At 42.9% G+C, this 22212-nt stretch overlaps 1 protein-coding gene across 1 annotated transcript in view; it reads right to left on the bottom strand.

Annotated features, from left to right (window-relative positions):
- Positions 1–22094, bottom strand: part of prr36a (proline rich 36a) — a 30634-nt gene extending 8540 nt beyond the window's left edge. The window contains exons 1-3 of the mRNA XM_079264182.1: positions 21962–22094; positions 3665–4315; positions 3488–3575 (exon numbers count right to left, since the gene is read on the bottom strand). Coding sequence (XP_079120308.1) covers positions 3488–3575; positions 3665–4211 — 635 coding nt within the window. The 5' untranslated portion in view covers positions 4212–4315; positions 21962–22094. The remainder of the gene's footprint in view (positions 1–3487; positions 3576–3664; positions 4316–21961) is intronic.
- Between the last annotated feature and the right edge of the window lie 118 nt (positions 22095–22212).

The following is a 22212-nucleotide window of genomic DNA, read 5'->3' as shown; positions in this document are numbered from 1 at the left end:
CTGTTTCTGGAAGGGGCGGCGAAAATCCCTTGACACCAACTTCTGTTGATTAAATTATTTAAAGTTCACTCTGTGCTGAGAGCAGGGCACATTCCCCAGGCTTGTCTGGATCTTCAGTCATCTCCCAGACGAGCCTGAATCAGCTCGGTGGGCTGAGTTTAGCCGGACTACAGCAGCCAAGCAGACAATGTTGACTCTACAGAGGCAGTGGGATAAAAGCTTTTCCATCAGGAGTAATCCTGGCAAGGAGGAATGATTTAGTTTTATCTGCAACGTTACAATGCAGAACGAATCAGGTAGTGGAGAAAAAAGGAAATGATGAAAATAAAAGCAATGCGGTGGTTATCGGGCTGCCCACAGTGTTTCTATAAGAACTGAAAAGGAAACTATTCACAGCTGGCACTGGGAGAATCTCCATGCTTGTGTTTGGACAGCGAGACTAGATGCTAGCTGAATGGCGGGGTTATAAAGACGGCTTGAAGAGGTCCTGGCCAAACGCCCAGTGCTGTGCACGTCATGTACAGAAGGCAGAGAAAGACGAGATGAGGGACTGGATTTGAATGAACACAAACTCGGTAGAGACAGAAAGCAGTGGTCACTCGTTCTGGGACGATCCGATTCAATTTTTAGGGTGCCGATTGGAATTTAAACTGATTTCAGACCAGGTGAAAAAGATGACACAATGACCAAGTTTACAAACTGAATCATGAGCCTGATTTTCCAAATAAAAAGATCAACTGTGTGTCAGTTTTTAATATTTATTCAGCAGCAGTATATCTGAATCAGCTGTTTGAAATTCTACTCTTGTTCCAGGAGCTTGAGCTACATATAAAAGTGCTGGTTTGAGTGTGTGTCGTCTTGCTGCTGCACTACGTTTCCCTGTTAGCTCTGCATTTATGTCAGGATGGCGTCTTGCTAGGTGGGCGGTAATGTTAGTCGTGTTACCGCAGTACGCCACATGTGCTTTACAGAGTTTACAAACAGTTTTCCACATGTCCAGCTCTGCTTTTCCCTTCAGAGCAAAAAGGTCCAGAGGGCAGGCAGGACTATCGGGTGGGTATAAACTATGACATTAACAAACAAGTGGAAATATCTGGAACAAGCTGAAAAAGTTTAAAAAAAAAAAAAAGGTGAATTGGTTGTGTTGGGGCAGAATATGTGGAGCTTGATGTTGTAGGAGGGGTACTAAATGTGAGAACAGCAACCTACGGCAGTTAAGAGTGAAGCCTATGCAGAAGTGCATAAAACTGCAGTTCCCCCTTCATCCACTAGGGGCTGCAAAACAGAACAAAGCCCCATAGACTCCCATGTTAAAAAGACCAACTTCACAGCAGGAATAAAGATGTTTACAGCAGGAATAAACATGTTTTACAGCCTGCCACAAAAACATTTTAGGTTTAATAGATCAGGTTTACCTTCACGACAACTGTGGGGGGAGAGAAGTGTCTTCCAACTCCTCCGTTTAAAAGTAATTTAATCTCGAAGTTCGGCATATTTAGGGGCGTGTCCTTTTGATTGACAGGTACCTGATCTCCCGCTTCAAGTGAGAGGAACGTAGAACTGCGGTTTTTAGCCGGTTAACAACGTGACTTAGCTTTAGCCCGCTTACCTCCGTTAGCTGGTTAGCTCCTGTTATCTCCAGGTTAGCTCAGTTAGCTCTTAGCTACTGAAAGCTCGGAGTTCACTCGATGTCAATCATCCACCATGACGCTCACAGCCCCCCTCTCAGCTCCACCTCTTTGCCCATATTTGTATTTTCCTGGGAGAGACGACACGCATGCCCCTGCCAAGATGGTGATGGTAGGAACCGCCCACCGAGCTTCAGTTCAGCTCCTCAGAAACCTACGGGTGACGTCACAGAGGCTCCGCCCATCTTTTATATACAGTCTGACAAATCGTCTTCCTCACGCTCTCAACGTAGCTTCAGGCCAACATCAGGTTAATAACCTTAATAGCTTCTAGAAAAATGCAGCCAAATATCAATATTTTTGAGAGGTTATTAATCAGAAACTAATTTTAGATTTACTTCAAGCTGATGTAGTAATACTGGTGATCCACGCTTGTCTAGAATGATGTTTCTGGCCTCCTTCAGTATAATCACTTGTTGGGCCGCCCCCCTCGCGGCCACCCCTTTAGCTCCGCCCCTGCTCATAAGACAGCTGGGTGCTTTAATCATTTGCAAGATGAGGACAGGGGGCCATCTCTCAGCTTTAAAGTAGCACGACATATCCTACTGACTTAAACTCGGCCCCTCCGGCTCGTTTTGGTGACAGTGCTGTTATGCATAATCCTGGAGTTGTTGTCCTGCAGGAGAAACTCCACTCCATACCTGTTACCTTTTATTCAACTGATGTCACATCCTGTAAAAACATTAGGACAATAAGCAGCTGTAAGACGTCCACCCTGCACGGACAATCCATCCATACCAAACAAAACCACATTTCCAGGAGCAACCAGACTTGGTCTAATGTCTCCAACCCTGCAGTCCAGGTGCTTCAACATGGTGATTTTATTCTAAATAAAACCTCCAGCTGAAACTAAAACCACAGAGTGGTTCTACTAAACGTTGGCCGCTTCTGCTTCTCACCTTGAACAGACTTTTATATTCTGAATATTAAAAATAATCCTCTATTGGGACTAAACTATCTTTCAAGAATGCTGTTTCCAGACAACTTCTGTTCCTCCTTTAAACACAGAAACCTTCTGTTTGCCTTGTTTTATACTGCATGATGAAGCAGCGCCCGACAGCACAACAACCTCTTATTTAATAAGGCAGCCATGAGAGGAAAGACAAGAGGGTTCACAATCTAATCAAGTGTCAGTACAGAACATTGCACCCTGTGGAAAGAAATTTGCTTCAGCACACTTGCAATAAATCTAAAGATCACTTAATTCCCACCATATGACCGTCACGTTTAGAGGAGTACAACATGTCGCCATGGAAAAAAGGGGGAAAAACAGGCTTTTGGGTTACTTATCTGCCATTTACTGACAGATTTACTGCCTGAATGTCATCTATGAAACTCTGCAACAACCAAAAGCGTTTTATCCAAGCCATTAGCTCGCTACGAGACAGATTATGATCCAAGTCAACAGCTCTTTGCCCTGGGGAGGTAGGTCTGCTTTCTGCCAGGGGGTCCATTTGGGACAAAGCCTCAGTTCTTCAGTGTCACTGGCTCTGTTAAGACTCTCTGTTTCAGGTTATTTCTGCTAACATGACTCATGCACTTGAAGCGAATCTGACTCAATAAAGGCCCAAAGACCACAACGGACGTCCATTTTACTGGATTTTCCCCCAGTGCATCGAGATAAACGGCCTCCCTGCGATCCGGTTGGCGAGGAAGATTACAATGTTTGGATCTTAAAAGATTAGAAGGATGGAAGATGAGGAAGAGAAGGTCGCGATGGGTCGAACTGAAATTACACGTGTCTCTGTGAGGGCTGGAAAGCTCGGAGCATGTGCATGTAGACATGTATGCATCCTTACCGTGTGGTTTTTGAAGCTGCAGCAGGTTTAGCGGCGCTCGAAGTGCTTGTTTTTGCAGGAGCAGAAGCCACAACTCTGCTTGTCGCTGCTACAAAGATAAAAATGAGAATAAAAAAAGATGCCGAAAAAGAAATTCAGTGCACGACTAAGTGTGAGCTGCAGTTTAACGCGACTAACCTGTGCTTTTGGCTTTAGTTTTGCCGACAGTGTCAGTTGGCGGCCTCTTAGGAGCACCGTTCACCGCTGTTGGTTTGGTACCGTTCGTTACCACGGCAGCAGGAGCCGAGGCCGTCCTGGCAGGACCAGCCGGCCTCCGGTCAGGCACTCTAGTTTGGTTCTTAGCTGTGGAAGATGCCGCTGCAGACGCTGGTCTTTTAGGAACAGCGCCTGCAGCTGACGGTTTGGACATGGTCACCGTTGTCGTTGCTTTCCTGCCGGCCAGCCCAGCAGCAGCAGCAGGTTTGACGTTGTTCACGGTGCGATGGGAGGCATTTCCTGGTCGTGAGACGGCTCCAGAAGCGCCTGAGGAAGTTGCTGGCTGCAGTTTACTTCGACCCGCTGGTGGTTTCTTCCCATTGGCCTTTTGAGAAGCTGCATCATTCGCTACCGGTTCAAGCGGAGATTGGACCTGCTCAGTTGCATTTTCCTGCAATGAGGAAGGCTCTGCTGCTGCAGCATCTTGACTGGGCTCTGTGGTCTCCATGGATACCCCATCCGGCTTCATTCCCTTCTTCAGGTGCAGACGCCAACTGCTGTCCGATGAGTCCTTGATACTATCCGCTGGAGACCCTGTCTCAAACGGCGAGCTCCGTTTTATACTTCACAGTCCTGCAGAAGGAAGGAGAAAAATGATACCAGATTCACTCTTAAAGTTCGACATCTTCCATAAAAGCAGAGAAAAATATAACGACAGCATAGAAGCCACAAATGCAATGTGAAGGAAATGATGTAGGAAAAAAAACAGGAAAACTTTATTTGAATTTCATGGAAAAATGCCACATGCACTTCTGTGCAGCATCTGGAAAGTGGAGAGGAAAATATGCTGGTTGAGAGCAATGAAGGCCAAGAGAGGCTTCTCAGCTTTCTAACAGGAAAAGAAACGCATCAAAATGTCCAAACTGAGCCGCTGGTTTCCCCTCAGAGCGAAAACAGCTGGTCATCATCATCATCCCAACAGAATCACAGTGAGACATAAAATCTTGTCAAATCACAAGTTTACAGATTATAGAAAAACTGTAAAAAGAAAAAATCCATAAAAATCACCTTTAGTTTAAAGACAAAAAAAGACTCATCAAAAGTCCTAAATATAAACCATCCCAAACTATTTAAAGTCCTCCCAACACCACGAGAGTCGCTTCCTCCTCTCCTCCAACAACAGATCAAATCTGCATCCAGTCAGCGCTCTGCAGATGGACCGTAGGGCTGCTCCATTATGGCAAAAATTATAATTAATTATTTTGACTGAAATTGAGATAGATTATTTAACACGATTATCCATTATCTCTAATAACATGAATTTATTTAACATTAAACTGGCTTTAAAAAAAAAAAAAAAAAAATTTAGGATTCCACATATTTTAGAAAACAAACATGAAGCTTTGTCTTGACAAAGTCCAAATACTGATGTAAACTGCATAGATAAATAAGTAAGGATTAAACAACGCTGCGCGTCGTGGTGTTCTAGACTCCGTGTTGTGCATTATAACCGTCTAATGCACGGTTCCGAGTTGTTTAATCCACTTTTACTGCTTATATAGGAACTATTTTACGTTGGCCTGGATGTACGTTTTATACCAAACAACCGCTGTCAGGCTGCAGCGCGTTTCTCTCATTCACCTGTTAAAAGACGGCTGATCTGAACCAGCTGGTTAACGCGTTGCTATGGTAACGCCCTGTAACGGAGGGATATTACGGTGTTTAACTCGCCGAACTATGTATAGGAAAATAATGCAGCCAGTTGTCGCTGACAATGGTATAAACTATGTTTAGGTGAACTTCCACAACCTACTGCAGTTATTCTACATTGACCTGCAGCCGGAGCCGACTGAGACTGGCCGCCTGGGAGTGCTTTAGGACGGGAGAGGCTCCCGCTGCTCCTTCCTTACAGTAACTGCAGAACAATATGTGTCTTCAAGTCAGTCGCCAAAACACCAGAAAAGTCTCTAATAACTCCAGTAAAAGTTGCTAGATTTGTCGCTTTTAACAAAAAAAAGTCTCCAGATTTAGCAAGAAAGTCTCCAAGTTGGCAACAGTGTCTGAATGAAAGCAAAGCGGCTGTGGGAGGAGTTTACAGCACAGCGCTGCAACGCCAGAGACGCTCGATTAGCAGCTGAAGACAGCAGGAGAGGAAACTTGCAGAGAGAAAAATAATCACACCCTTTTATTTTTTATCATTGTTGGAAACCCAGATTGTAATTTCGATTAAACTGCGATTAATCGCCCAGACCTAATGGACCATGCAGTTATTAAATCCACTGCAAGACCTTGAAAACACCCCAGACAAACAAGGAAATATTTTACATTTGTAAATTCACTTGTTTACAGTTAAAAAGTTTAGATGTTTTGCAATAAGTATTGTGTTTTTGCTTAAAAGGAACCTGCTTTGAGGAGAACTCTTCAGTTTTGTTGAAGTGTTGTGCTCAAATAAACCGCCTGCATATTCTGCTTCTTTACATTAAAGCATCTCGGATGGATTTGATCCAATGGATGTGTCGGAGCTGGAGTGTGTGAAGCACAATCCAATCGGCACATGCAGATTTAACGTATCCAAAACTACTCAGCTGCTTCTGTCACAACAAACATTCTTGGCTTCAGAAAATGTATCAATCATGTAATTTTATGCAGTAAAAAGTAGGGCTGTGACGATATGCTTTTGTCCCGATTCGAGTCGATTCAGATATTTTGGATGCCAATTCGATTTAAATTGCAACTCTCCCACTTTTTCAATATTGCTGATTTTAGTAGATTAAAAACAAAATAAATGAATAAAACTTTTTTTTTTTTTTATTTTAGTGAGGAAAAAAACAACCCAGTAGCCAGACCATCATCCTGCTGCTATAATGACCAAGATGACACGTAAAAAGATCAATAAAAATGACAAGTTTTATGGTGGATTAATTTTATTTAATTGAAAAATAATCCATTTTAACAAATTGATTTTAAAAATGTGAAACAAAAAAAATCCAGATTTTCAATTTTCAATTGATTTCCCCACCCCTACGGGCCATCCCAACCAGAAACTCAACGTAATTCTTCCAATTCTGTAGAGACATGATAAATGATAAAAGCATGTATACATTTTTAAAAAAAAAGGGAAAAAAAAGTGTAAGATGATTCCACATACTATTCCCTCCGCCCGTCTTCATGTCAATCCTTTCATTAAAACCAAGAGTTTTGGCATCAGAGTTACAAAGGACGTGGTTAAACACAGCTGGTTGTCTGGTCAGGAAAGACCCGTTTTACCAGTTAGAGATGCAGCCAAGTTACTGAAACTCCAGAAAAAGTCTATTGTGTGAGCTACAGAAAGTTTCTGCTGCTTTTCCAGAGCCAAAGGCTTAACCGACACAAGCACGAATCACGTTTCTCATGCGATAACCCCCTTCTGGTGACGTAAATCATCCTCTCTGACCAGCTGACACTGTGATGCAACACAACTTCTAGGTGGATCCTTAAAATCCCATCCAGAGCAGGATCAACAACAGATAACATTTCACTCAAATACAGACTGGCCTGCTCCAACCTGCGTCCTGAACGACCTGGAAGCAAGTCACGGGTTTTCCTACATTTAGAAAAACTGCACAAACAAAATAAAATAAACAAAACTGTGCCTCCTAAAATAAGTGACAGAAAAAGCTCTAATAGAATCTGCATTCCACGTCTAATAGATTTACTGCCTTCAAGTGTCATTTAATCTTCCTGACGTCTAGAAGAAGTTTAATTACAGCCGTCAGTCTCTGACAAAATGGGTCAGTTTCATTCCAGGCACAGAGGGATGTAGCTGTGAAAAGCGCAGCGGGGGACTGGAATGCATTGTGCAGGGGGCGGCAGGGAAGGGGGGGTGTGCTGTTACCGATTCTGGAGCTTAATGTTATCTGTACGCTTACCAAGATGGCCATCACAAAACAAACCAAGCTGTAACCAGAGATTGCCCCACACTGGCTGGCACCTTCAACAAGCCAGAAAATAACAGGTTATATCTCCATAAATCACCAGCAGCATCAGACACACACAAGACAACGACCTCTTTAAGACATCCATGTTGTGCTGCAGATGTTTCCACACATGCATGTTTGTTTAAACACCTTTAAAAAGGCAGATATGGGTTTAGTTTTCCACCATACCACCGATGCGCTGCAGCAGTCTGTACGGTCTGGAACCGTACTGAGTGATACATGCTGCACATCTCTGCAAGTTCAGTAGATAAACTGGTTTTTATACAGTTGTGTTCATATGTCTTCATCCCCTTTCATTAAAGAAAAGGCTGAATTTACAACAGTCACTCAAATAACTGGAGACTTAAAAAAGGAACAAGAACTAAAAGTTTTCAAAAATATCATTTAGTAATATAAGACACTGTTTTTTCATTTCATTGAGTTGAAGAAAGAAAGAAAAACCAACCAAACAAACAAATGTGTCCTGGACAAATTAGAGACTTTTCTGTTGAACAGTGGGACAAAATACCTGTCAACAGGTGCAGAAGTCTGACTGAGAGGAACAGAAAACACCTGACTGGAGCGGAAACATTAAAGGATTGTTCAACTAAATATTAATTTATGACTGATGGAATATGCTGTGCTTGTAAGTCAGAGGTTTGGAATAATAAAATAAAAAGTGAAATGAGAATGCACATTAGTGTAACATAAGAATTTGAAAGAACATCTATTTGCAGTGGGATCAAGTTAAGTTTTGCTCTACTGTTATATTTGTAATATTTTTGCATTTAACGTTTTTTTTTAATGCTTCGTTGTATGTTTTTCCCTTAATTTATTCATGTATTTAGATCATGGTGAGGTTCTCGATAAGCCCTTATAGGGTTTCCAACCTTCCCAGCACTGTAATTTATATTATTTTTACGTGTATTGTCTATCATTTGAAGCTTTCCACTTACTTTTTTCTCTCTATGAATGTTCTGTTACTTTTAAAGTGCAAACTCAAACACATCAGGACAGTCTGGACTCTGCAGGTAGACAGAGAACTGACGGTCTACATGACGGTATGGCACTCAAGCAGACCCCCACCACCAGCAACTCCTCATTAGGGACAAGACCCCCAGAACAAAAAAAGACCAAGAATATTTTTTTATTTAAAAGCAGAAGAAGAAAATCCCATGTCGTTTCCATAAGAAGAGGAGGCAGCGAGATGTTCAGCATCCCTTCCCTCTAATCCACCAGAAAAGCCGCCACTTTGGTGGCGAGTTGTCATGCCGACGCTGAGGATTCAGTGCAGCGGACTGTCGGCTTTAAGATGAAAGTAAAAGTGATATCAGGTGCATCTGACCCACCTACATTCCAACTCTGCAGACTTCCTCAGGCCACACAGACGTCTGGTTTAGTCGTGTGTACTTGCAGCACAGAAGTGTGGAGGAGTGAAAAAGAACATGCACCTTAAATTTCCTGCATTCTTACAGTTCCATAAACACATCTTTACAGTCTTACTGCAACTGTACACCTTAAAACCTTTAAAGAGAGGTTAGTTTGGCAATGATTGTGAACTTTCCTCCCATTTCTGCTGCGATGTATGCGTACAGGAATGAAAGGGTTAACAGGAAGAACCAGAACAGCAGCTTTAAATCGTGTTAAAGGAAAGGAAGTGGTTTCCAGTCTCAGCACTGGACATAAACACCCTGATATAAAACATCTTCCATCCAGGCTTTAATAAATGCAGCCTGGTCGGTAAACCGAGAAACGTGACGACGAGTGAATTCTTGCTCCTCGGCCCGACCATACAAGGTACTGATGCCATGTCGGTTCTGTCACCAAGCGTTCAGCTCAAACACAAAGACTCCTGCAGGAGGCGAAACCCGATCTGCTGCTGGAATGACGAGTATACATGTCTGAAAAGCAGGCGGAGAAGCAAGGAAGCCGTGTGCAAGAACAGGTTTTTGCCTTTACAGCGCCTTACTGAATAACTTCATTCTTATTTAACATCAGCTGAAACAGAACAAAGAGTTCAAAGGGGGAGAAGAGACAGAAATAAATGCATTTCCTAAAATTAAACTCAAAGCCAACATGCTTCCTCTGCAGCGATTCATGAAGTCAGACAAATTATACAGAAATACAAGAACGTCTGAGTCATACAAGTAAATAGTGGAAAGTACAATTTAAGGGCGAGTTGAGGAGGAAAAAAGACATTTATGCTTCATGATAATTAATTGCTACATTAATTAAAATGACCGTTTTGCCAGGACCACTAGGTCTTCTGTCTTGTTTTGTCTTTTTAATTATTATGTTGTCTTTATTTTAGTGCTTTTAATGTTGATTTATTTTACCTGTACAGCACTTTGGTTACTTTGAGGTATGTGAAAGTGCTCTACAAATAAAGTTTGATTCTTTGTGGAACGTCCCTCTGCTCTCCAACACCGTCTAAACGGGACAGGTTGGAGACGCGAAGGAAAGTAGAGCTTCAGGTCTTTAAAAACTCTGTATTCCGACTCACTGCGACGGTCTGGTGACGGCATGTGCATTCCTGGAGCTTGCATCACGCTGCAGCATCCCGAGGCTACTAAACTGCACTTCTTCACGGCACCAAAGTAGATTTAGAGAAACCCAAGAGGACAGCTGCCTTTCATTCCTCTTTAACTAAAAATGACCATGTAAACATTCTGAATGAAAACGACATTCAGAATGAAACTCCCAAAGTAAGTGGCTGCTTTATTCCCATTATTCCCAGTCTATCATGTATACATTTGTTCTGCTTTAAGTTCTTTCTGGTCGTTCTGCACTTTACCCGTTCCCTTTTTCCCGCCATGATGACCCACGGTACACCGCTACCTCCTTCTCCTGCTGATAAAAGTGAAGTGGTATGCTCATGTGAAGCTGGTAAATTATAACCAAAAATACCAGTACTTATGTGGGGTTCACTGGTATCACTGGAAAGAATAGAACCCAGAAATGCAGTTCGTAATTTTCCCCGTAGACGAAAGTACGTCGCGTTCCCCCCCGTCCAATCAGATCCTTTCCCAACACCGAGCTCTAAAGCAGAATTAAAGGCGAATAAACATGTTTTCCATGTAAAAGTTACACGCAAACTCAAAAGGAAAATACTTTTATTTGGCACATTGTATAACGTCGCATTATGGAAGGGAGATAAAGAACATTGTGATGACTTAGACCGCTATCCTTCTCTACTTGCATTTCTATAAACTATTTTCCCCCATTTCTGAATTATCAATAGAAATCTGTAGAAATTAAGCTGCTCCCTGCCATCAGTAGCATTGAAAAGTGATTGGTTTATTGGCTTTTGCAGCTGCTACAAACAGCACTGATACTTAAAACTATCCTTAAAGAATGCAGATCAGTAAAAATGTTTTACTGAGTTTTACACATTTTTACCTGCTAAATAACATCCAGAGAAATACAGTAGAAATTCCAACACTTATGTTCCTCATTAGAAATAAAAAGCTGGCGAGATCAAGCGTATCCCACGCAATTTAATGGAGAGAAAGCCCCAAAACACACCAGTTAGACCGACGTGGCAAATCTCTTCAACCTGAAGGAGCAGAGGCGTCCCGATCACAGTTCCAGTGATTTAATGATACCGAGTCCCGATCTGATACTTCAGCAACGCATCGTCATGAAGAAAAACACAAAGTTTTCCTTTAAGTGTTTAATTTCTGACCGTATCCAACATGGTGCCTTTATATTTGGTTCTTTTATCACAAGTTTGACATTTCAGTGATGCAGCACTTAACAACCATTTAAACTAATTAAATTAAATATCTTTAGATAAACTAGAAGATGTCTAAAATTAAACCTTGATTTCAGACAGTGCTGCACTGTAGAAGTAAAACTAAAGTACTTAAAGCTCTTGGAGGTAATGTTGCTCAGAGAAGTGGTTCCTTGTCCTGATAGTCTATACATTCTGTAATCATGAACAATAAGAAATATAGTTAGACCCCTCAGTTTACTGTAAAACCTCTGACCAATCCAAACTAGGGCTGCAACGATTCGATGTCGACAAAAAACAACAAGGAAAATAGTAGACATTGAATTCCATTGTCGGCTATTTTCAGACACATCCCCCCCCCCCAACGGAGTGAGGCATCTCACTTCATTATAATCTCTGGAGTCGCACGCATGTGAAATAGCACCTCTGCTGTGTGGTAAGACAGAAATGACGGCGTCCGCAACGTGTACCAAAACGTCTCAAGTTTGGGAACATTTTAAGCCTGGACAACAAAAAGACCTCCTACAGGTTTGGAAAGCAGACGTTGCTCATCATGGCAGCACGTCGGTGACGCAGGAGCATTTGAAGAGAAAGCATGTCGGGTGTTTAAATGAAACTGAGTCTGATTGTCTATTACTGTCAACGCACTGGCAGACTGAAACATCAAAAATAAAGCGTGCTGTCTGTCTGACTGAATAAAGTATTTTAAATTAACAGGTATGTAGTCTGAAGAAGAGCCCTTTCTGCAGAGGAAGCAGACCCTGCAACAGGCGACTGCCCTCACCGAGTCTGTCATCGTGATGCTGATCTGCAATATGATGCCGCTCGTTTCATTCAGTTTGTTTGGAAAACTCTGAATGCTTCATTTTCAGCTATAAATGTCAAAACCGTCAGATTTCAGACTGAGTTGTGAAGTTCTCTTGCAAAACTGTGCAGTTGACACTGAATGTACTTCACAAAACAAGTTTTATTTACGGTTTTACTGCTAACATGCCTGCCCTTGGTTTAGAGGAAAAGAAAGTGTTTACTTGATATTATTTAAAAAAAAAACATTTCTCTGTATACATAAATTGAGATTTATTTATTTCTGGATTTATATCTATACTGACTGAGAACTGTTCCTGTCAGATGGTTTTATAATTTGGTTTACTTTTTGTAAACCCGCCTTTCATTGAAATACCAGTCTTTATTCTGTTTATCATCATTTTCCACATAATTAAAGCAACCTCATGCTAAATTAAAAAAAAAAAAGAAGATCCAACTAGTCGACTAATCGTTTCAATAGTCTGTGACTAGTCGACTATTGAAATAGTCGTTAGTTGCAGCCCTAGTTCCAACCCAAATGGAGTTGTTCATTTCTTATATGTCGTAAGCTTTTTATCCCGGCTCCCCTCCTCCCCCTCCAGCAGCGCATACCTGAAAGCCACACCCTGCATATAAACAGCGTGTTAGGATGAAAATACATAGTGAAGAAGAAACTCGGAAGGCAAAAATGGCTAAGAAAATGCAGGAAGGATTTCCCGACTCGGCTCGGTTTATTTGCCTCCTCCTACTAAACAACTAAACAGCCGCGAAAGAGAAAATCATTGGTGGAAAAAGCTGCGAATAAAAAAAAATTTAAAAAAAAAAATGTTAAAAAAAAAAGCCTTGGCTCACGCGAGGAGGCGGAGCAAAACCAGAGGGGGGGGGAGGCCAAGGCAAGAGGAGGAGCCAAGACATAGGGAGGAGCCAAGACAGGGCGCCACTTTCACATCCTGCTAGCTCCCCAACGTCACCTACCCCAGCTTTAAATCCACTGAGAATAAAATGCCTTCAAGCTTCGTGCAGAATTAGAATAACTAGTATTAAAATGAAAAAATTTCCCTGCAACAGTAAATAAATATGTTGTGAAACTTGTTAAAATGAAAAGAAAGTAGCATCAAATCTTATCTGCATGTTTATGATCAAATCTTTTAGACCCCTTTTTAAGATGCTCAAACGTTAACAGAATTTTTTTGCTTTACAATTTTAAAATACATTTTTTGGTAAAAAATAAATAAATAAATTTCTCCAAATAAAAATAATCCATTATTCAGAGCAAAGATGCATTATGATGCCACATCAACATGAACGTACACATCTACCAACAATTTATATTTACAGAGGCAAATAAATTTATGAGCAGACTCAAGCACATAATAATGACAGTCACTACAATAACGTTAGCATAGCATTTTTGTTATGAGCTTTTTTTTTTTTAACTAATTAAAAAAAGCACACCTTACAATAAGAAAACAAGGCGACATACATTTAAAGACTCTTTATATCCTAAATGGTTGATTTATCACAAAATAAAAATAATCCATGATAGATTGTCATTTTTATTGTTATTATTGACCTTATTACTTGTCTTCTTGGGCATTATAGCAGCAGATTGATGGTCTGGCTGTTGTGTTTTTTCCTGATTGAAATCAAGCAAAATGACGAACAAAAAGAAAGTTTTATACATTTTTTTTTGTTTTTAATCTACAGAAATCAGCAATATCAAAGAATTGTGAGAATCGCAATTTAAATCAAATCAGGACAACATATCGTCACAGCCTTACAACCTTTGGTAAAGAAAACATTTACTCTGCTTTCAAAAAAAAAAAAAAGCAAAGAAAATAGTCTAAACTGCATGAAATGTGTCTAAGCACTGTGTAAATGCCGTCATTGGTGGCTGGACTATAAACATGCCACTTATTCTAAACCAAATGCATGCAGAACACGTGTTAAGTGAATGTAAGCCTCTACATAAAGCCATTAGAAGCAGGTGGCGGAGTGAGGCTACAACTTAAATAGATGTGTGTGTGTGCCTTTAAGGGAGCGGCTGTCAAATCGGCATGGACTCCAGGCTACCGACCGTGCAGAGAAATGGGTTACAATCTGTTCCAAACCTGGCAGGATTCTCTGAAACCTATAAAACACACCCTGCCGCTGACTACGGAGAGCCTAAAAAGTACATAAACATTTGTGTTTTTAAAAATAAAATCAGGTGAAATGAGCAGTCGTATATGTCTGCATGCACAACCGCGTTGCCACACGGCAAGTAGCACAAGGAGTGTGTAGACGGCCCCATTGTCTGCACTTTGCAACCCCCACCACCCCCCAAGCATGGCGATGAGAGGCGTGGGGGTGGGTGATGAGGGGATTAACTGGCACAAAAGGATGGAGGAGCAGCTGGCATGAGTAACTTCACCCCAAAGACCTCCAGGGACAGAAAATGCATTGAAATGTGGATAACACGTTTAATACTATTAAAAAAAAATGAGGAAAACATTGTGAAGTGTTTACGCTGCTTCGGATCTGGAGGACGATCAGCTGTAAAGAAGCAGACATCAGGGGTCCCTCTCCTGTGTGCAAGCCAGCAGGCAGATAGTCAATATGATGCTAAACAGCCTCCGGGGCAGATCAGTTACCATGTCCCTGACTGGGCAGGGTGAGCCGAGGCCAGATGAACAGCAACTCCACAACTCATAAGCATGCCTGACAACCAGCCAGCCAGGCAGCCTGACAACCAGGCAGTCCTGCAGGCACGGCCCAGACTCTGAAATGTTTTGTATCCTCATACAAACCAATTACCAAGCCTGATTTTCTCATGTGAAAAGAGGACGTGTGCAGCATGTCCAAATCCAGCCTGCTGCACATCTGGGCTGTGTCTCAATCAGCGCACTAACACTACTTCGCGCACTATGTTTCAGTGCGTAGTGCGTTCACACTGACTTTTGTGCAAAAAGCTCAGTGCACTGAAAGTACCCGGATGCTGCCCTAAACCCGCCCATAAATGCAGTGTGGAACGATGGACACTTCGCGCACTAAATCGACGCCATTTTGCTGACGTAGCGGAAGAGGATGGACTTTCCATCAGTTTACCAGGTAAATAATGGCGGAGTTTAAGGCCGGTCCAGGCGGGGAATCATTTGTATAAATGTAAGTATTAAATTATTCCGTTATGATTGTGATGTATACTGCAGCCTGCTAATCTATCCCTGACGACAGTTATGGATCTGACCATTTGTCAGACTCGGTGGTTAGCACCGTAGCTTAGCACACTGTTAGCAGTTTTTATCCGCTGTAGTGGACGTATACAGGTTATATGTGTTATAAATGATGAATGTTATAGGTTCTGTATGTTCATTCATCCTTGTTGAACGTCCAGATGAAGCATTGTGGTGTTTATAACGTAAACTATTAATACCGATATAGCGCCAGTTTTTAGAGAGTGGTCCGTTACTATGGTAACCACTGATGCCATAAATCTGCATCGTATCGTCAGATCTGAACTGCTGAGACTGAACGAGAAGATATAAAATAAACATAGTAGTGAATTTAGTTGGTATGATTAGTAGAGTGCAAAGTGTGAGGTGTGTAACTTTCTTCTGCATGGCTCCACCTCGTCTGTCTCTGATTGAAAATCCATCGAGTGTGTGTGTGTGTGTGTGTGTGTGTGTGTGTGTGTGTGTGTGTGTGTGTGTGTGTGTGTGTGTGTGTGGTTTAAGTTGTAGTTGGTGTCGTAATATTTTTACTGAATGTTTCGTGTGTTTTGTGTATGGTAATAAATTAATCATTACAAATATTTAATTATATTTGTAAAAATGTTAAAGGGAAGTTCATTGTAGATCTTTATTATATAGAGACACACAATTTGTTTCCCATTCGCCAAATTATTTATTGTTTAGATATAAATGCAGTCATGATCTGGGGAGTAACACATCATTACCATCTTCTGCCTCTCATCAGCCTCACAGACGGTTCCTGGAGATGCTGCTGGTTCTCCTTCTGGTTGTTTCCCAGCTGCCCTCCTGACATCTTCATCATCATCATCATCATCATCATCTGGCTCCAGAAGGTCACCGCTGCTCACGCAGATGTTGTGGAGGACGGTGGACGTACTTCATCTCCTTCCAGAGCCTTTAGGAAGACAGACCTCCACCTGGTCTCTGGGATCCTGAAAGACGGACCTCCACCTGGTCTCTAGGATCCTGAAAGACAGACCTCCACCTGGTCTCTGGGATCCTGAAAGACGGACCTCCACCTGGTCTCTGGGATCCTGAAAGACGGACCTCCACCTGGTCTCTGGGATCCTGAAAGACGGACCTCCACCTGGTCTCTGGGATCCTGAAAGACGGACCTCCACCTGGTCTCTGGGATCCTGAAAGACGGACCTCCACCTGGTCTCTGGGATCCTGAAAGACGGACCTCCACCTGGTCTCTGGGATCCTGAAAGACGGACCTCCACCTGGTCTCTGGGATCCTGAAAGACGGACCTCCACCTGGTCTCTGGGATCCTGAAAGACGGACCTCCACCTGGTCTCTGGGATCCTGAAAGACGGACCTCCACCTGGTCTCTGGGATCCTGAAAGACGGACCTCCACCTGGTCTCTGGGATCCTGAAAGACGGACCTCCACCTGGTCTCTGGGATCCTGAAAGACGGACCTCCACCTGGTCTCTGGGATCCTGAAAGACGGACCTCCACCTGGTCTCTGGGATCCTGAAAGACGGACCTCCACCTGGTCTCTGGGATCCTGAAAGACGGACCTCCACCTGGTCTCTAGGATCCTGAAAGACGGACCTCCACCAGGTCTCTGGGATCCTGAAAGACGGACCTCCACCTGGTCTCTAGGATCCTGAAAGACGGACCTCCACCTGGTCTCTAGGATCCTGAAAGACGGACCTCCACCTGGTCTCTAGGATCCTGAAAGACGGACCTCCACCTGGTCTCTGGGATCCTGAAAGACGGACCTCCACCTGGTCTCTAGGATCCTGAAAGACCTCTCCACACACACCTGGCTTCTGACAGGCAGCAGGTGAAGCGAGCTTGCAGGTGGATTCCGACAGGCTGCCTGAGGAGCGTCATGAGGAAGATGGACTGCTACAAGCAGGAGGAGATTCAATAAAGGATTCAATAAAATGTTTCTAGAACAACTTTGTGTCTGAGCATCTTCTTTACAGCATTACATTCCCTACATTATCATTTATAATCCGTTTCCTGTTGCTAAATGTGCACAGCATCAGAGTAAACACCAGTTAAAACACGTGTTTCATGTAAAGGACATTTTTTCCACTGAAAATATCTTTGCATATTTAAAAGCTGTTTTATTAGTATTTTGCTTTGCACTTTATTATACTAATAAGCATGTGGGAGACATGCAGAGACACATGACAGTCTGATGTTGATTTATGTAGTTAACAACTGAGATAGATCCCTCTACTGTAGGCCATAATATATGATGATATGATACATAAAGTTATGTTTGCTGGATTTGTTCATTTATTTTTTACAACTTCCTAAAAAGAATTTAGTGGGACGAACCGTCTCTGAAACGATGAGCCAACAATGAAGCGAGACTGGCAACAGGTCCGCACTCTGGGTACGTATGCAGGCAGGTCATACACGTTAGAAATAAATAAATATACGTACCAACTCATGTTCAGCCAATCGGAGGAGGATCCTTCGTCACCTTTAATGCGATGGAGTTTCATGAGAGAAGCAAATTCATTCTCGTAATTGAGCGCTTTGTTTTACTTTTGTCAGCAGAATAATTGTGGTCAAATGTGAGTTCGTCACTACCGGTTAGTGCACTACGTCCATGTTCCATTTGGGACAGCACTTACCCACCGTAGTGCGCACTACAGAGAAAAGTGCGTAGTGCACACTATACACTAACGAATTGAGACACAGCCCATGATTCACCTCAGACACACACGGCAGCGACCAGACGGGTCAACACACACTCAGCAGAGACGGATGCTACAGGTTTGCCACGATGCAAACAGTGAAAAGCTTTTGGGATGGAAATCAGGATCTGAACCAAATGAACAGACTTTTTAAGTGCCGAATTACCCCTTCGGTAATTACAGTGCACTTAGGCCAGCGACCTTCTCAGACAGACCAAGTGCCTAAAAAACGCAGCGCCAGCATCCACTTCTTCATCCTGATGAGCAGACTCCAAACCACAGGGACGTCACAGCTCTGCACCGTCAAACCACACAGCGTTGAAACGGAAAGAAACTTGGAAGGTGACTAAATATAGCTACACAGGTCACAGATCAAAGACTTTTGATTCAGTTTTCACAGGTAAGAAAGGCGATGCAGGTTGCAGGACATAGCCAGCGACCTTTCAATCACTTCCCGGAGAGAAGAAGTTGCATCGTCCAATCAGCTGCTCACATCTTACAGATCAGTCCTGCAGACATTTATTCTCAGGCATGAAGACATTTTTGCAGCTCCCACATATAGTCATCTTTAACTGAGGAGCAAAAGTCAAGTTAAAAACTGCAGTTCCCCCTTCATCCACTAGGGGCTGCAAAACAGAGCAAATCCCCATAAAACCCCCATGTTAAAAAGACCAACTTCACAGCAGAAACAAACATGTTTACAGCAGAAACAAACACGTTTACAGCAGGAATAAACACGTTTACAGCAGGAATAAACACGTTTACAGCAGGAATACCATGTTTACAGCCTACTACGAAAACATTTTAGGTTTAATAGGTCAGGTTTACCTTCACGACAACTGTGGGGGGAGTGAATTTTTTTCTAACTCGCCCGTTTAAAAGAAATTTAATCTCGAAGTTCGGCATATTTAGGGGCGTGTCCTTTTGATTGATAGATACTCCATCTCCTGCTTCAAGTCAGAAGAACGTAGAACAACCGCAGTTTTTAGCCGGTTAACAACGTGACTTAGCTTTAGCCCGCTTACCTCCGTTAGCCGGTTAGCTCCTATTATCTCCGGGTTAGCTCGGTTAGCTCTTGGCTACAGAAAGCTCAGAGTTCGCTCGATGTCAATCATCCACCATGACGCTCACAGCCCCCCTCTCAGCTCCACCTTTTTGCCCATATTTGTATTTTCTGGGCAAGACGACACGCATGCCCCTGCCAAGATGGTGATGGTAGGAACCGCCCACCGAGCTTCAATTCAGCTCTTCAGAAACCTACGGGTGACGTCACGGAGGCTCCGCCCATCTTTTTATCTATGATCTATGAGACATACAGATGTTAAGTAAACTTGTTGACTTTTCTCTGTGGGTTGCATGCTCTGCATCTGCTCTGCAGACATAATACCGACTCATAAAGCTGGAAATGTTGATGTCTGTCTTGCCTTGTTGGCGCCGTTTTAAAACTCCTTCATGCTAAAAGTAAACCAGTTTTAGTGCAGGACGGATTGTAACCCTCCATCTTTTATATAGTCTGTGGTCAAACCCCATATACTTCCATGTTAAAAAGACAGAAATAAACTTAGAGGTGTGAAACTCTAGTCCTCAAGGGACGGTATCCGGCAGGTTTTTGCCTTCTTCCTCAGCTGATTCAAATCAAAAGGATCCACCAGGTCCTTATCAACCTGTTTATTCATTTCAGTCAGGTGTGTTTAAGCAGGGAGACAACAAAAGCCTGCAGGATACCGGCCCTCAAGGACTTCGACATCTGTGGTTTAGAAGTTTTTAATCTTGAAATTTGGCATAATTAGGGCGTGCCCTTTTGATTGACAAGTGCCCAATGTCCAGCTGCGGGAAGGCCGAGTGCAGCACAACCACAGTTTTTAGCATGCTAATGCTAAAGCTAAGTCACATTTTACTGGCTAAAAACTGCAAATGTGCCACAATCTGTCTACTTGCAGTGGGATAGCGGGTACATGTCAATAAAAAAAGGACACGCCCCTCACTATGCCAACTTTGAGATTACATTATTGGACTGGACTGAACCATGTGTCGGACAAACTGACAAATGTCCTGGTTCGATGACAGCTTGTATATAAAGAGTCATCGTAGTGTTTAGACACCGTTGGACCAGACAGGCTTTTCTTTCAATACATGGTGTGAAGAATCAAAGAATCATCACTGCAGGATTCTACTTAAAGGCCCTCCAGTCCACTCTGTATACCATTGGAAGTCATGTATCTGAGCCAAAGAGTTAAACTTTAGTAGATCCCCAATATCTAAAATAACTCGCTATGGGATAAAATGGATTTTAAACTAAGTAAACACAACATATTGATGGGAGTGCGGCAGGCTGAATTAAGAGTCATTCATTGGCCACAAAAAGTCACTTATTCTGAGTTTAATCAGGACACAATGAGACATTATGATTACTTTAAATAGGCCAAAAAACCTGCATGTAGAGACCACACACACATTGTGTGATTAAACATAACTATATCCTACTAAAACTTCATTATAACACCACATCCAATACTTTGTTTATGCTGCTCTGGTTGTGATGTTAGGGAGAGGAAAAGGAAACGGAAGTCCTGACAGGGAAAAGTCACCGTGAAGCATTAAAAACACAGCTGTATCCGAGTACGCAGGTCCAGTAAGGTCAGTACCAAACGTCTAGAACAAACACAAACTGTCTAAAATCTAAAAACCTTTATTTATGTTGCATATTCTGTGTTACGTCTTTTCGGAAGGCTAAAAGCTTTTTGTATGGGGATTAGAGAGGAGGACGCCCTGCGAGGGAAAGTTGTGTAATATTACAAAAACAGCTGACGGAAATGCAGGAAAGCTGGACGGGTTTCAAGTTCTCCATTTATCTACTTCAAGTCCCTCTTTAAAAAGTAAAATGCTCCAAATACAAGTAAAGCCACTAAATCTTCTTGACTTTACTACAATTTATATATGAAATGCTGTTTTTTTCTTTTAAAGATAACATTTGGCACATGCAGGCTAAGTGGATCCATAAAACAGCAGCATGCATGAAATGGGTGTGAGACATGTGTTTGTGTCATTCACACTTTGTTTCACACTTTTTTTGGATTACAAACGCACGCCCCCTGTGAGGGTCAACATGTCAAATACTCATCCTGCAGCAGGGAATATCTGCTCCAAGAGCCAAACCCTGCCAACCACGCCCAGCCAAGTCCAAAGCAGAGGATTATGTAATGACAAATCTGAGCCCCAACCAGGATGATACAACAGCATCCCTCCATCACTGAGCTGTTAGATCACTAAATAAATCAGATTGCTTTATTAGAAGTCATGCAAATGCATAAAAATGACCAATTTTAGCCTTAACTAATAAGAATAAAACACAATGGGTGTCATGTGTGAGTGCTTTTTATGTAAACAGATCAGACTGTGCTGTAAAAGGTTGTAAACCAGGTTGTAAAATTTAAACCATAAATAAATAAAAGGTTAGAAAACTGTTCAAAGATCATTTCAGTCTGCTTGGGAACCAGTTAGGGATCCCATGCTGGTTCCAGGAACCATTAAGGTCGCTTTATGTCCCAGTAATACTCCCCCCAAGCTGAGCAATAAGGCCCAGTTCAGCCTCCCAGAACAATGGAGATGTACGCTGGGCAGCAGCACGTGAAGCTCGCCAGTAAAACCAGTTACTGGTCCCAGTTGGTTCCAGTCCCACCACACGCCCCCCCAGTAGAGCCGTCCCAGGCGCTGGAGACCGCTGCACGAGCGTGTCCGTGCCCCCCACCACCCGCCCACGAAGCCTCGCGCTGGCGTCCGGACAAAACGTCATTTAAAACGGAAAGCAGCGCGAGCGCCGTTTTCTAGATGACGTCGCAGCAGCAGCTCGCGCCATGAACCGAACCACGTTTAAATTTAAAAACGTCCCTTACCTTTTAACCGTCGACTGCGCTCGCGCTTGGGAGAGATGAGCTGCTCCTGCTTCCTCGCGCGTAACATGCGCCGCGATGTGTCACCCAGAAGCAACAAAAGAGGCCGCGATCGTCCTCTCCGCGTGCGCTTCCCTCCACGTCTGAGTGGCGGCAGGCGGCTCTCCTTTAAGGATGGGGGGGGGGGGGGGGGGGGGGGAGGCGCGCGCAGGGGGGGAGGGAGTGGGAGTGACGGCGGGTCCAGCTGCAGAACG

The sequence above is a fragment of the Telmatherina bonti genome (assembly GCF_933228915.1).
Source record: "Telmatherina bonti genome assembly, chromosome: 3".
In the NCBI taxonomy this organism is placed as follows: domain Eukaryota; kingdom Metazoa; phylum Chordata; class Actinopteri; order Atheriniformes; family Telmatherinidae; genus Telmatherina; species Telmatherina bonti.
Note: the sequence above shows the minus strand (reverse complement) of the source record. Positions and strands in the feature narration are given on the sequence as shown.